At 36.4% G+C, this 17255-nt stretch overlaps 1 protein-coding gene across 1 annotated transcript in view; it reads left to right on the top strand.

Annotated features, from left to right (window-relative positions):
* LOC150096673 (twitchin-like) overlaps positions 1 to 17255 on the top strand; it is a 2440784-nt gene that overhangs the window by 508665 nt on the left and 1914864 nt on the right. The window contains exon 23 of the mRNA XM_090408679.1: positions 16318 to 16459. Coding sequence (XP_090264805.1) covers positions 16318 to 16459 — 142 coding nt within the window. The remainder of the gene's footprint in view (positions 1 to 16317; positions 16460 to 17255) is intronic.

The raw sequence follows: 17255 nt of genomic DNA, 5'->3' as shown, positions 1-17255 counted from the left end.
TAATATTGAATAACATAATAGCTAGAATGTGCAAGAAGAGAGGATTGGAATATGTGGATGCTTGGAGGGTGTTTGAGGACAGAGAGGAATTGTATGCGAGAGACCGCTTGCAATCTAATGAGGAAGGATGTAGGCATTTGGAGAGATTGCTGTTCTAAATGAGTCGGTGTGTCAATGCAAGGAAACTAGAATGCCCAAGGTGGATGGTAGCAGGGGTGGCCTCTTGTGCGAAAGGGTACTTGGGAGAATGGGGACAACATCAGGTAATGCTGAGCCCAGTGGTCTAGAGGGGATAATGCTGGGTATAGAAATAGTGGCATTTTTTATGCTTTATACCAGTGGTGTTCAACCTTTTTTACTACACAAGCTACTTTTCTATAAAAAGTTATTTGCCGATCTACTCTCTTATATATAAGTTATTCGGCGATCTACTCTCTTATATAGATCACGTTCCCCCAACCTGATATCTGATTATGTACAAATAAACAACTAAAAAAAATACACATCTAAAAACTTTATTTGTGTATTTAAAAAGTTTATTTATCACTTTTAATTATTTTAATACAACAAATATTTTAATACAACAAAAAAACCCAAATATATTGGAATAAAATATTTATTATTATTATTATTATTTGTCACCTCCAGGGAGTCCAAAGACTCATTGAGAGAGGGAATCTGCTCTACAACTCTGCTTCCACCATTCACAATCCACCAACTGATTGCAACTACACTGACGCCAACTACCATCGACCACTACCACTAGTATTTCCACAGACAATCACAACATCCATGCCCATGGCGGGATTTGAACCTGCAGCCTCTTGGCCGAAGAGCAGGCACGCTAACCACTCGGCCAGCCAGACTTTATCTCAATCATACCCCCCCCCCCTTCCTCCTATTCATGAGGCTCTGCAACTTACATTCTCTCAATCTGTCTTCATACTCTGCATACCTTTGTGAATCTTCTCTGTACCCTTTCCAACATATCCTCGTCACCATGAAAACCTGACAATGAAATCTGTGCACAATAATCCATACAAGGCTTGATCAAGACCTTATACAATGGAATCATAACCTCTCTATTTCTGCATGTCAGGGTTCTCCGCATCAATGCCATTATTCGATGCGATGTCTTTACAACTTGTGCAATGTGAGCCCTGGATTTCAGGTCCTTGTCCACCATCACTCCTAGATCTCTCATTTCCTCTACGTCTGTTAAAGTTTCCCCATATATGCATACAGTTGAAGTCTGTTTTAACAAGAGCTTGCAATGGTGAAAGAAATGCCCAGAATCAAACAAACAGTAACTTTATATCATTATCATTTATACTGCAATAATTTCAATTAAATAGTGCATTTATCTTACAGTTTATAATTCATTCCCTAAAGAAAGGCATTTATGCAGATTTAATAACTGCAGGAATTCATAATTGAAATGCATAATGTAATTTATAAAATGCTAATAAAATTGAAATATAACAATTACATATGATTTATGTATAAATCATATACATATAAAAACTCGACTCCCATTCAAATCCATCCAAGTAATATTTATTATACTTTCCATTTGAACGTGCTTATACTAAGCAAATAAGAGATTTTCAGAAAGGATGTCAACACTAAGGAATAACAGAAAATCAGTCCAGCAAAGGGGGAAATGTTTACTAAATTAACTGATAATACAAAGAATAATCAAATGCGATTCTGGAGTAAAGTTATGGGTAATGCTACTTTAAATTGAAAATCAAATCGCTTTACAATTTCTTGATTTTCTGGAGTGTGTTGTGAATGACAAGAATTAGTGTGATTTTAATAAGTTGCTGGTTTATCAAAACCCCTAGGGTTGAGTTTAGTGATTTCATGGAGAGTTATTATCAATATGAAGTCAACAGCCTCTATATAAAATTAGGCTGGTTGTGAAGATACTTCATGTGCAAACTGTTTGCTTGCACTTGGATAAAGGATTAAACAAGAATATAATTTATTGTTAAGTATAATTTACTTTATAAACAAGTGAAAAACTCAGAAACAGAGTATTTTAATAAGGTGATATACCTTTTTGCTACTTGTATATGGAAAACATATGATTTCTGCATTAATTCAATCCTAGTATCTTTCTGGATCGGGCTGCCATGAAAAGTGGGATCTTAGAGGTATATCTTTTGAACTAAACCCTAAGAGAGAGAGAGAGAGTCCTCATTATACTTGGAATTCCCTTCTCCACTTACCCAATATTATCATTTCTCTATTTTGGAAAATCAGAGTTAGAAAAAACTACAGATTGATTACAAACTCACAAGTTACAGGAAATGCTGGTTGATTAAAAAAAAAAAAAGTTAATGTGAAATTTGGCATTGTTTGGACCTCGCAATATTTTCATAGTCAAGTTGATATGAAGAAGTGGCCAATCGCAGACAATCATCCAAATGATCATTTGTAATTTGGTTTCTTAATTGATTTTTTATGATGGTCATATTTGAAAAAGTGGATTCTGACAAGTATGTCGATCCGAAACATGACAGAATTTTTCACGCAATATCAGTTGATATTGGGAATTTTTCATGTGCATACTCCCAAATGACTTCATTGTTTATTGATTTTAAATGTAAACTATTCTGAATGTTTATTATCTCAAGTTCTACTTCAGCTTGGTTTAAATCAAACAGCCCACTAATTTTATTTGAAATTTCTGTGATGTTCAAGTTTTCTTGAAATGGATTATTGATAAAAGACACAATCATTTCAGTTTTATTAAAATCATTAAATCTTGAATTTATTTCTTCCTCAACTAATTCTATTTCACGATTAAATTCTTTTAAATCATAGCGAAGCATTTCTTGATTTTGTTCAAAAAATTTTAATAAATATGGGAGATGTCTAAATTCATGGTCATTTATATTTTTCTTTAATAAAAGTAAGTATTGTTGGAAAGTTTTTATTGAACTTAACATGGCAATTAAATTTTTATCTCTACCTAGTAACTCTAAATTTAAATTGCTTAATTTCGTACAGAAATCTACTAAAAATGATAAGTGTAACAACCATCTTTTATCACTCAATTGTGGATAAATATCTCCTTTTTCATCAAGAAAATTTTTATATCGTTAATTAATAAAGAAATCTTTCTAAAAATTGACTTCTGCTGAGCCAGCGAACATTATTGTACAACAGAGGTTCCCTATCATCATCTGCCTGTAATTTAAATAACTGGCGTTGCACTGCTTTTCCTCGAACAGAATTTACAATTTTAAATGTAATATCCAAAACATCTTTTGTGTTTAATCTTTTACTATACAGTACTTGTTGGTGAATAATACAGTGGTACATTAAAAAATGTGGATATTTGTCATTGTTTTTACATAATGAAATGAAGTCTGATTTATTACCTATCATTGCACGAGCACCATCAGTAGTAATAGACACAAGTTTTGAAAGCGGAAGTTTGTGTTGTTTCACAAATTCATCAAATGCGAAAAAATGTCTTCTCCCCTAGTCCTTCCCAATAATGAAATAATATTCAAAAGTTCTTCTTTACTTGAATAATCTTGAAATACCATGCGAATAAATACCATTAACTGAGCAATATCAGTGAAGTCGTTTGATTCATCAAATTGTAATGAAAACGCAACACACTGGTAATGTCTGACGTTAACTGAGTATTCACATCAGCACTTAAAATTTCAACTCTTCTCATAAACGTTGTTCTGGAAAGTTGTAAATCTTTAATATTCGAAATGATTTCATTTTGATTTTTAAAATCAGAAAATAAAGATTCTACTGCTGCAAGAAACGATTCTTTTATTAACTCTCCATCACATAAAAGGCTTTTTTGCTTTTGCTAATAAATGACATACTTTCAAAGATGCAATAGTGACTGATATTGGTTTATTTATTACTTTCGAAATCATATTTTATTGTCCAGAAGGGCCTGCCTTTAAATTTAATTTTTGATTTACGTATTTCGGAATTTTTAGGAAAATCTTCATCATATTTTGCATGTAGCGATCGAAAATGTCTCTCAATATTACCTTTTTTTGGAATTGCTACAGATGAATTACAAATCCAACAACAACACTTTCCATTTACCATTGTAAAGAAAAAATCCATTTCCCATGCCTTGTGAAAACGATACGTCTTTGATTTCTTTGATACACTCATGATTATCCTCAGATGAAACAAAACCCATACGATGTGCTTTTGTTATATGTCTACTTTTGCTATCCAGTCGTTACTGCGACATTGTACACTGTTATTATTATTTAACTTTGTATACTTGTAATTTCTATTAATTACTTGTGATGTCTTTTACTCTATACTTTATTCTCCGTTATTCTAATTTGCTGTGCGTGCTTTCTCTCTCTCAGAATCTCTCTTCTTTATCTTATTACATGCTATGTTTATCTACCTTTTGTATTACGAGTCTTATGCCTAAGATATTAGAAAATTTATTTAAAATGAGACTGCGCCACTAATAACTTTGATTAGTAAAAAGAACTCAAATATATGGCTGGTAGATTTCTCTCTCTCTCTTTCTCTAACACAAATTCCTACATTAAAATTTTCACAGACAGTTGTGGTCTATTCTTTTTCTTAATTTCACGCTTTGGCCAACTCACTTAGATTCCCGCTCAACAAGTCCGATTTATTTTAGAAACAGTGCATTTGTAAATAAACAAACATGCAACACTCTTTTAACAAGAAAGTCAAATGACAATTATTTACATTACTATGAAATATACACAATTTTAACGTTAGGGAGATTGCTTTCTCTATCCATCTATAAAAACTCTTTAGAACCTTCTTTCTTCAATATTAAATACTTTCTTTAACAAATAAGGTTATTTACCCTCAATCTTTCAAATTTTTACTTACTAATCTCTAAGCTTACTCGTAAAGAGGTTACCTAAATCTGTGTTAAGTTATCTTTACACATTTGATATCACCCTCTAACATGCCAGTTGATTCTCTTATGGACATTTCTTAACACCTCAAAACGTTTATATTATATAAACGTTTTGAACTTACAAAGGCTCTGTATCTCACATTCAGTCAAAAGTCTTTCACTAAACATTCTATGGCAATTCTTTAGTCTCAGATCTTCTTCAGGAAATTTTGGCTCGGCTGCATCTCATCAGGAATGTAGCAGGCTGTGGGCTCATTCAGTTCTGGAAAAAGGTTACTCTCTCTCTCTGTGAAAAGAAAAGCTTATGAACGAAGGTGCTTCGAGAAATTTGTCTTGCCTTTTCTCCTCTGCTTGGGCTTGCTGAAAATGCCTGGATGACTGCTTTCTTTTTCTGCCGTTTCAACAACTAGAACTGCCACCAACTGTTAACTGGATCCCTCTCTGGCCTGGAAACTTTTCTCCGGCAATTGGAACTCTTCCTTTCGGCAATTCGAAACCTTGTCTGTGGCCTAGAAGCAGTCTCTTTTTAGTGATGTCTCGAACCGAGAAGCTCCTTTATGGAAGCGGGAAACTCCTCTCTCAAGCAACGTGGATCCGGGCAGTCTCTCTCTGATGGCAACTCTGGACCAGGTGGCCGTCTTTCTGACAGCAATTCTGGAACTGGGACCCCTTCTGCTTGCTTCAGTCCCTTTTTATTAGGTCTCCTCTGAGACCTCGCATGAAGTTTGGCAACTCCCAAAGAATCGGTATGAGTCTTTCATCTTAAGTTTCAAGCTCGGCACGCCTTTGGTTCTTCTCCGCTTTCTTTTGATTGTAAGTTGCTGGCCATTGGAAAGTTGTTTGAACTCTTTCTGACTGACTTCAGAGATGTTTACACTTAGAACCTGCAAGCCTTTCTCATACACACAAGTTTTAATAACAATCTTTCTAATGCCGCCATGTACAGCTTCGGTGACAAAAACATTGCCTTTGTTTTTAACACTCTAACATATTCTTATTGAAGCAGTATATACAGTTAGCTTCAAAGAGTTATTTAAAAAACATCTAATACAAACAGACATGGGACTTAACCTAAGTAAAAAATCGATGTAACGTGCTCTGGAATATTTAATATTTAAGCTACAATCGAGTTTTTACACTTTGCTTATAATCGTATTCACTCAGCGCGCTGTTTGACTTCCACTGATCCAAATTAATTAATTTACCTGGACTTATAAGAAATTTACTGATTTGACAATTTTAACAAAAAATAAATAAACAATAGCAATACACTTAAAGTGAATTAAAAATAATGATAAATAAAATATTATGTTTTCAGTTTTAATAAAATTTGTAAGTAAGGAGGAATACACAAGACATCGACCAAAATCGCTCCGCGATTGATTGGTCGGTCGCGATCGACGGGTTGAACACCCCTGCTTTATACTAATGCCAGGAGTATCTGGAATAAAGGAGAGGAATTGGTGGCGCTGATAGCATCATCCTGGTCAAAGATTATTGGGATTACTGAGACGTGGTTAACAGAAGAGGATATAATAACAGGAATAGAAGTAACAGGGTACAGCATTTTTCGGCAGGATAGGAAGGGAAAGTGTGGTGGTGGAGTACTGCTTATGATAAGTGACGACTTATGTCCTCTAAGAGCGGATACTTTTTGGAAGGCAGTGAAACTAATGGTTTTGAAAGCATATGGTGTGAGGTAGAATTGACCAAGACAGGATATTTAGTGGGGTGTTGCTACAAACCAAGGAGCACAGATGGTGGGGACCAGGTGATGTTGTTTAGACAGTTGAGCTTGGCAATTGCAAGAAGAATGATTGTTATGGGAGATTTTAACTACAGCAGTATAAATTGAGGAGAGGAAGATGCATGTAGCAATAAGGGAATGGAATTTCTAGAATTCTTGAGGGACAAATGTCTTAGGCAACATGTAATAGAGGGAACAAGAGGTTCAAGAGTTTTGGATTTGGTCACAGCATCAGAAAAGTTGATGATAACTGAGATGATATCTCTCCCACCAGTTGGAGATAGAGACTATGTGATTTTGACTTAGAAGATGAGTATATATGCAGGAGTATCAAAGAGATGGGAGCATATGTGGAATTATAAGGCAGGTGATTATAATAGTCTTAGACATCAACTTGGGGACGTTTCATGGAGGGGGGAATTGGAAGGTCGGGATATCATTAGGGCTTGGGAAATTGTGAAGGAATATTTGTTAGCAGCAATAGTAAGCTGTATTCGACAAGTGAAGAAGAGAACACAATTTGGTGTAAAATGGATGACAAACAATATTAAACAGGAACTGCATGTGAAAAAGAGGCTATGGAAAGGATATAAGGAGACAGATGAAGAGCAGATGCATGGAGAATATAAGACACATGCCATGAGAGTGACTAGCATGGTAAAGAAGATGAAACTGGAATATGAGAAGAGATTGGTCCTAAGATCCAAAGAAAATCCTAGGAATTTTTTTGCTATGTGGCCAGTAGGAGGAGAAATGATTGTGGAAGAATGACACTGTGGGATAAAAATGGAAATAGAGTGACTGATGCAGAGGACATAGTGGAATTGTTCAATGAACACTTTATTGGTGTATTTCATCCTTGAGGAGTAAATTTTAATACTAGAGGAATAGGACAGGTTCGAGGTTTAGAAGTGCAGGAGGAGAGCATGTTTCAAATACCAAGTACTTTGGATGTCAGTAAAGCTGTGGGACTGGATGGTATTTCACTACAAGTTTTGAGGGAATGTGAAGCTCCTTTGACCAGGATTTTCATTGAAAGTCTGGCTATGGGAAAGGTGCCCAGGGAAGATAGTGCCATTGCATAAGGGTGGCAGCAGACTGGAAGTGTTTAATTATAGGCCAGTTTGTGTGTCATCAGTAGTTGTTAAGAACTTGGAGAAATTAGTTAGAGACCGTATACAACATTGGGCAGATGAGGGTAATGTTATCTGTGAGAGTCAACATGGATTTGTGAGGGGGCGCTCTTGTTTTAGTAATATGCCAGCCTTTTATAATAAAGATACAAGAGCATTAGATGAGGGAAAGGCATATACTGCCATTTTCTTGGATTTAGCAAAGCCATTTGAAAGGGTGCCACATGATAAGCTGATATTTAAGTTGCAATACATGGGTTTGGATGTCAGGTTGGTCAACTGGATTCAGGATTAGCTGTCCAATAGGTATCAGCGAGTTGTGTATGGTGGGCAGTTTCAAGGAGGCAGAGGGTTGCAAGTGGTGTCCCTCAGGGCTCAGTACTGGGACCTATATTGTTTAATCTTTATATCAATGACATTGTCAGTGGATTGCAGGAGGATATTCGGTTGTTTGCAGAAGATGTGAAGATCAGAAGGGTTATTAGTAATAGTGCGGATGTGGCAGTCCTGCAAGAGGATTTGAATAAGTTGGACAGATGGTAAATGAATGGGGGTTTTGGTTTAATGCAGCAAAACGTAAGATCTTGAGGTTTGGGACACATCGATGGGATACTGCATACTCTATTGGTGAAGCTATACTGGAGGAAGTAGGGAAGACAAGAGATCTGGGGTTGATGATCGATAGAAACCTGAAATTCAAGGGACATATTGCAAAGGTGGTGAAGGTAACAAACAGGATTGCTGCAATAATGAGAAGGATGCTGACCTGCAGAGATAAAAGAATTATCATTCCATTGTATAAGACCCTGATCAGACCACACTTAGACTATTGTTCTCAGATTTGGTCCCAAGGGTTTGAACGGTATAAATTAACTGTGTGAAAGGATACCAAGGCAGATAACAAAGACAGTTTCAGGACTATACAATGTTAGTTATGAGGATCGGCTGAGGGAATGTGGACTGCAGAGTTTGGTTGATAGAAGAAAGAGAAGTGATGTGATTGAGACTTTTAAACTGTTGAGTGGTGGTTACAGGGTTGACACTGGAGAGTTCTTTCACTTGGTTGAAAAGCGGGAAGGAGTGATGACAAGGAGCCATATCTGGAAGTTACGAAAGGAAACTGTGAGAAAGAGGATGAGGAGTGATTTCTTTGCATGGAGGATGGTTGAACCATGGAATGCATTAATGTTGGTGGTTTAATGGATTTTTTACAACTCTCAGAAAGGATTAAAAAGAATTTAATACTTCCTATATTTCGTCCTAGTCACTAGGACATCTACGGGGATTACAAAAATAACTAATGTAACATAACACAAATATCATACAATACTAAGCCCAACCACGTGGGCGACACTAAAGTCCTATCTAGGTGGAGCGCCCTCTAAGGGCGGTTGTAGGTGGCCTGGAATATAAAGTAGGATCTCTGGTGATGAGTGGTTTCTTTGCATGGAGGGTGGTTGAATCTTGGAATGCATTGTCTGATAGAGTGGGGAGAGAGCAAGAACGGTCAATGAGTTTAAGGAGTGGTATGATAGACTTTGTGTTTCCTTGGAGGGACATCCCACAATGAGTCTTGATAGACTTGTGTTTCCTGGGAAGGATCTCCCATGATGAGTCTTTTGACTCCTTGGAGGCCTAAATAATAATAATAATAATAATTTAGTTGTATTGTTCTGCGATCATTCAAGCAATGTTGAGTATTTCTTATATTCAGGAAAAGCGGGAAGGTATCCCGCTTTTCCTGAATATAAGAAAAATATGAATATGAATATAACAAAATATGAATATGAATATAACAAAAATATGAATATAACAAACACCAAATTGTATAGACAATTAAGATAAACAAATACTTGAATTACATGGTGATCATTTTGCATGGGTTTACCATCTCGGTGATGATATTGCAATGCTAGTTCTGATATTAGCTGATGGGACAATAGAGGATGATGAAATGTTGGTGCTTAAAACTTTGTAGAACTTTAATATGAACACAATCATGGGATTTCATGGCATATTGGCCCCTGCATTATAAGTATTAGCAAAGGAATTATCTGCTCTTCTGACCAAGCCATTTAATTTAAGCCTCCGTTCTGGAATGGTGGCGATGCAGCAAAGTGGAAAATAGTCCCACTGTATAAAAGAGGCTCCAAGAGGGAAGTAGCAAAGTATAGGCCAATCATCATCTCAAGAGTGATGGTTAAGGTATTGGAGAAATTAGTGAAAGTCAGAATTCAGGACTTTGTGGATGGGAATATCATACTATAGAAGGGATAGCATGATTTTGTGATGGATAGGTCTTGCCTTAAAAATTTGGTTACTTTTTATAATGAAGTAATAATGAAGTTGGATAAGGAACAAGACTAGTGATATTGCTTGACTTTACAGGAATTCACTTGATTTGTACAGAAATTCACATTTAACTCCATTGCATAAATTGGAGCAAATGAAAATGGATATGAATCTGGTGATTTGGATTAGAGGGTTGCTTATGAACAGATATCAAAGAGTGGTTTATAGAGATTTAAGTCCAGGAGAAGGGAGCTGACTAATGTTGTATTATGGGATTCAGTACTTGTTCCTCAGTTATTTAATTTGAAATTGATGATATAGGAAATGATCTGTTGGGATATATTCAGTCATTTGCTGATGATGCAAAACTAGGAAGAGTGATTGTAAATGAAATTGAAGTAGTGATCCCGCAGAAGACTTAAATAGACTAGCAGTGTGGGCAAATGCTACCAGTTTACTGTGGTGAAGTGTAAGGTGACACACTTTGAGAAGAAGAGATCACAAGCTGTGTACTTTATTTACAGAACTGGCCTGCAGGAAACAGATGATGCCAGGGACTTCGGGGGTGATTGTGGACAGGGAGTTGAAGTTTACAGGGCATATTGCAAAGGTAGCCAAAACAGCACATCAGATTACTTGGTTATTGAAGAACATGCTAACAAGTAGGGATCGGGAGGCTGTTGTGCCCCATATAAGTCTTTAATAATGCAATATCTGGACTATTGCATGTAGATTTGATGCTTGGATTTAGTGAGGATGAAGAAGTTCTGGGGAGAGGATCCAGAGGTGAGTGTCAAAGATTGTGGGAGGTGTATGAATCCTTGAACTCATCGACTGTTCTTGCTCTCACCACTCCATCAGGCAATGCATTCCATGGTTCAACCACCCTCCATGCAAAGAAACCACCCCTCACCCTCTTGCTCACAGCTTCCTTTTGTAACTTCTAGGGGTGGCCCCTTGTCATTGCTCCTTCCTGTTGTTTCACCAAGTAAAAGAACTCCCCAGTGTCAACACTTTAAAAGTCTCAATCATATCACCCCCCCTCTAAGATCATAACCACTACTGATGAAACATAAAGTGGCCTATAATTAGAACTTCTAGTCTGCTACCACTTTATGCAATGGCACTATTGTACCTTCCTTCCATTCCTTGGGTACCTTTCCCGTAGCCAGACTTTCATTGAAAAGCCAGGTCAACATGTGGTCTGTGGGTTCAAAAAGTAGTTGATAGATGATAGATGAAAAAGAGGAGACATGATAGAAGCATATAAATTATTAAAGAGGTTTCATAGATGGGCAAGAGAGGGCACGGCAGGGAGTAAGAGACCATAGGGTACTGAGGGAAATTTTGTAACACTGTTGTTAGCAAGGGTTTTTGGAATTGATTTTTTGCTTGGAGAGTGCTGAATGGGTGGATTTGGTTTGCTAGAGGTGGCTGTGAGTGCTTCATTAACAAATGAGTTTTACAAGTGTTATGATATGATAGATATTGTGTGAATAAATGGCTAGGGTGGGAGTAATTGTTCTCTTTCAATGAGTCTTCTGACTCATTGCAGGGGAACGTTTTGTAATCACTAGCTCTGTAAACATATAGCCCTTCTTCTTAGAAGTTCTCATATGATAGGCTATGGGGGGGGGGTCACTTCATGTTCACTGCTTTCACCAACTGGGGGGAAGATTAGATGTTCCATTCACTGTCACATCCTATGATGATTTTATTATATTCAATACTCTCTCTGCCCTTGTGCTGTTATCCATTTCCTATGATAATTATCCCTTAAAAAACTTATGAAATTAATTTTTCTTATCCCTGATGCTCTCTTCATTCTAATCAATATTGCTATAATTAAAAGCACCCATAATAAAATCCCTTCTCTTTGTTACTAGCCAAAGCCAGCTGAATATCTTAGTCGTAACATTCTCTTCTTGTTCACTTCTTTATCTTCTTCTTCATATGCATGCTATTCTTCTAGTTCAAGGAGATCATTCTTGCTTAACTATTCTGAATGGGAATCGAGCAAGTTTCTCACATCTTCATTATCCAGTTCATTAAATCCAAGTTCTTTCAAAATTGTGCTGATTTCTTCAGTAGATCTTGGATTTTGCACACAATAAACTAACATAGGCTTAATTTCAAAGTCGCCTTCAGCATTGCCTCCTAATAAAAGCATAAGACAATCTTTAGATACTTTGTATCCTAGTTGAGAAGCTTCAGTTTTAGCTAGGAAAGACTTTGTAGACATACGCGTGTGGATGTACCTAAGAAGAGCTCCTGATTCATATAAGTTATTCTAGGAATAATTAATTATATATGCATAATTGTTTGAGTAAGAGCAGCTGTAAATGTTGTGCACTACCGGTATTATTAGTGTGGGGGATTTTTCTTGCCTAAACATAATTACAAAATCTTTATTAGTAGACCTAGTAACCTGCAGGGAAAAAAAAAAAAATGGCAGCAGCATTGTCATTCCATGATTTTAATTTAGATTTCAGTAGTTTCGTTAAGTGTGAGGTCTGTTATATGTATTCCTTCGATTATATAAATGATTCGTGGATGTTTAGCGTGGATAGAAGAAGGGTGTGTGTGTGAAGTGTGACCTACATGAGGAACTGACGAATACAAATATGAAATTGATGACAGAAAGTGTTAGTAATGATTGTGTCGCGAGTGCACGTTTGAAAGAGAAGGATGGTGAGAAAGAGTGGCGAAAAAATGTTAAAAAATCTGGAAAAAAGAAAAAGAGTGATTTGAAAACCGTAATGGATGTTAAAAGGGATGAAAGTGAGGCGAGAGTGGTGGAAAGAAACGAAATTGAGAGAACGAATGAAAGTAGAAATGACGTGATGCAGAAATCGCAAGTGAAAAAAATCGAAAGAATAAATGATAGCGAAAAAAGAATGAATGATGGCAGAAGTTGGACGCATGTTGGACTGAAAGTACTGAAACAAAGAAAGACGAATGAGAGTAAAAGTGAGAAGAATGAGAGTAAAAGTGAGAAGAATGATAGCGAAAGTTGGATGCATGTTAGTCCGAAAGTACGGAAACAAAGAAAGATAAATGAGAGTGAAAGTGAGAAGAATGATAGTGAAAGTTGGACGTATGTTGGACCGAAAGTACGGAAACAAAGAAGGATGAATGAGAGGGAAAGTGAGAAGAGGGGGTTGAGAGTTAGAAAGTTAGAAGGATTTAATGATAGAGATAATGTGTCGCAAGATTCGGAAAGTGAATTGGGTTGGATGAGGCAAGAAATGAAATGGATGCGGAATGAAATTAAGAGAATTCAGGTCAAAACTTTTAAAATAAATCATGATGGCATGAAAGAGTTAACGAAAGATGAGCGAGTGGCGTTGTATGGCGACTCCATTATTAAAGGTGTGCTAGAGGATAAAATTCACAATGTATGTTTTCCAGGAGGTAAAATGAGTAGAGTGATTGGGGCATTGGATATGAGGCAGGAGCGAGCAAAAGAGTTAATTGGTACAAATGATTTAAGAGAGAACAAAGAGCATGTCAGAATGAATGTCAAGAGGCTGCTTGGAAAGATAAAAGAGAACAGTGTGACAGTAAGGGTAGTCAGTGTGTTGCCTAAATATGATTGTGGTGAAATGAGGTGGAGAGCAAGGATTATGAATGATATATTCTGGCTGAAATGTGTGAGGAGATGGGAGTACAGTTTGTTAATGTGTGGAATGAGTTTGAGGGACAAAGTGAGCTGTATGGGAGTGATGGACTGCATTTGAGTGGTTATGGTGTGAGTCGCTTGGAGAGACTGCTGCTGGAAGGTAGAGAAGTGAATGGAGAGAATGAATCAGACTGAGAGGGGAGTGATGTGGAAGAGCAGGAGAGTAAGACAGGAGAGATTGAAGAGGTGGTTTTGAATGGGGAAGTGAGTGGAATGAGTATAGAAAATGAGAGAATGAGTGTACAAGAGGAGCAGGGAAATAGGGTGGCTCAGGGTGGACAGGGGTACACAGTGTGAGAAAGGTGGATGCTCCACGAGGAGGTGAGAGCATGTGTAGGCAGGAAAGAAATGGGATGACCAGGGATCAAGAGGAAACAGATGGAATTGAAAAGGGTTCTAAAATGAAGAAGGAGAAAGGGAAATGGTCCCAGTCCAGCATGGAGAGATCACATGAGTGGTATCAGTGGAACAGCTGTATTTCCAGAAATGAGCTGTCGTGTTTGTATACCAATGCTAGAAGTATAAGAAACAAGGCGGATGAAATGGTTGCACTAATTGCGTCTGTTCACCCAAAGATTGTCAGAATAAGTGAGACATGGTTAGATGAGGACGACATCCTGACAGGAATAGAGATGGAAGGGTATGATATGTTTCGTGAGGATAGAAGGGGTAAAAAGGGAGGAGGAGTGCTATTGATGATAGAGGAAAAAGTTATGTCCATACAAGTTAGAGATGCAAGAGGGAAATAGGGCCAGTGGTTTTGAGGCAGTATGGTGTGAGATAGAGGTGAACCAGAGGTCATCGCTGGAAACTGTATATAGAGGGTGTGAGTAGGGGAGTGAGAGGCAGGTTTTTTTTTCATGCAGAGTTGTGAATGATTGGAATGCCTTACCTGAGAGTGTGGTGTCTGCAAGGAGTTTGAGTGTGTTTAAGACACGGTATGATGAGATGTGTGTGTGATAAAAGGACCTCCCAGATGAGTCTTTGACTCCATGAGGTCTTGGGAAATAATAATAATAAAAATAATATCTCATCCTATACGCTTCAAAATCACTGTCACTTTTTTCACCTGGTATTTCAACATTTTGTGGACAGAATACGTCTGTTATCACCAGCAACACTTTCTATTTCAGTTTCTGTTTCCATTGAATATCATTCTCATCCAACCTGTTTCGCTTATTGCAACTATTTTGGGGTGAATAAACTCAATTAGTACAACAATTTCATCTCCCTTATTTCTGATACTCCTGGCATTTGTAAATAGGCAATAACCATTCTTTGGTCTTTAACCATGTCATTGGGAGATACTGTGTATCCATCTCCCACATCCACTGCAGCTGTCAACTTATTTTAATAAGTAACATATTTTTCACCTTATAAGATGTGCTTTTTTTGTACCTCAAATTTATCTGAAAATTACGATGTGCCATATAAGGGCATGGATGTCGGTTTAATGTCAGTAAATGTAAAGTCATTCACTTCGGTGTTATTAGATATTCAATGTCATATTATATTATTGGGATTATTCCAGAAGAAACTGATGAGGCTAGGGATCTTGGAATGTTAGTAGATAGGAAGTTAAAGTTCAGCGCCCATGTTGCAAAGATTGCAAATACAACTGAAAAGATAATTGCAATGCTGACACGAACATTCACATGTAAAGATAAGAATGTCATTTTGCCTCTTTAGAAGGCCTTGATAAGACCTCGCTTGGACTATTGTGCGCAGGTCTGGTTTCCTGGTTTCTGTTGTGATTGTGATACATTGGATAGAGTGCAAAGGAGATGTTAAAAATGATATCAGGATTATGGAATACTGATGATGAAGACAGATTGAGAATTTGTAGACTGCAAACACCAGCAAACAGGAGAAAGATGGGTAATAAAACAAACTTCTGAAAGGGTCACACAGGATTTCACTTGATGGAATTTTTCAGTTCATGGAGGGTGGAGAAAGGACAAGAGGGGCAATTTTGGAAGCTGAGAATGAATGCCACTTTGAAGGGATGAGGTCTAGATTTTTCTCTCATAGTGTGGTGAGTGATTGGAATGAATTGCCATTGGATGTTGTGAGTTCAAGCTGTGTGAATGAATTCAAGAATAAGTATGATAGCTGGTGCATGTAGTATGTGGCCTCCCTCGATGAGTCCCCTGACTCCCCTGAGTTCTCTCTTAATAATAATAATAATAATCCATCTGCAGCACAGCCATGTGTTATTTGTTCTCTTTAAAAAAGAAAAAATGCTGGATTGAAGGCTACAATGGGTTTGATGTTTATTATAACCCTCACTATGTTGTAGTAATAATGAAATTCCAGATAATTTTATCTTGAATAGATAAAATTATCTGGAATTTCATTAATGAAAGAAAGCTACTTGTTTTTTTCAGAAACAAAGAAAGTGTTCATACACTTTTTCTTTCTATATTGATAGTAATCAGGAATTTTGCTACACATTGCATGGGTGTTGAACTTCTTCTATTGTACAGATGTTATTAATTGGATAAAAAACAGATAGTTTAAAAAATATTCTGAAATGCATGTTTTTTTCTTACAGACAAGTGATAAATATTCAGTGGAGTCTGATTCTTTAGGACGAAAAATCCTCAGAATTTTGGATTGTACTAAAGGAGATATGGAAGAATACACATGCAAAATTAATGAACAAGAGAAAACAAGTACAAAGTTAATTGTTACGGGTAAGTAGTATTTTTAAACATGACTTTATTTACTTCATTAAAGGAAGCAATTTTTATTACATTTTACAATTTCAAAAAAATATCAGAAATATAAGGAAGGTCGCAGAGTTAATGTGATGTAAGTATTTTAAGCTTGAGTTAATGAGAATCATCTCTTACACCATGATAAAGCAATCCAAGAGAATTGGAAATACTTCTGTTTTTGATGAATCATGATAATTTCTATTTCATCATCATCATCCATTAAGTCTTGGATGATGATAAAATAGACCTAAAAAATGATAGCTTGTAATACTCTACTAGAGAAAGCTTTTCATGTCATTGAACATCTCTATTTGCTCAAATACCTGCAAGCATATGGTTTCCACCTTGATATTATTTAGGTTGTCAAGATGCCATTCTACTGTTGAGAGACACTTGTGACATTAAATTAGAAATTATAGACACTTTAGCACAAGAATATTTTAATGTTTGCCAAATATTTCAGTCTGAAACTAACAGACTATCCTCAGTGGCTATATAGAAACAGTTTTTTACAAGTGGAATACCAACAATTGATCAAAAGTAGAACAAGCTGCGTCGTGTTACATTGCTAAGCATTAAAGAAAGGTAAATTTCATCAGAGTGATGATGAATAAATTATAGGTATTAATTCACAATTTCCTATAACAATCTTAATTTATAAATTCAATTAAAGATAACATTAGATCAATGTAAGAATTACAAAATTCTTATATTGAATTCTTACAAAGAATTTTAAAAAAATTAAATAGAACAATTAAGTAGATTCAACAGT

The sequence above is a fragment of the Typopeltis vanoorti genome, chromosome 18 (genome assembly GCF_054136105.1).
Source record: "Typopeltis vanoorti isolate ZY-2024b chromosome 18, IOZ_Tvanoo_1.0, whole genome shotgun sequence".
Taxonomy (NCBI): Eukaryota; Metazoa; Arthropoda; class Arachnida; order Uropygi; family Thelyphonidae; genus Typopeltis; species Typopeltis vanoorti.
Note: the sequence above shows the minus strand (reverse complement) of the source record. Positions and strands in the feature narration are given on the sequence as shown.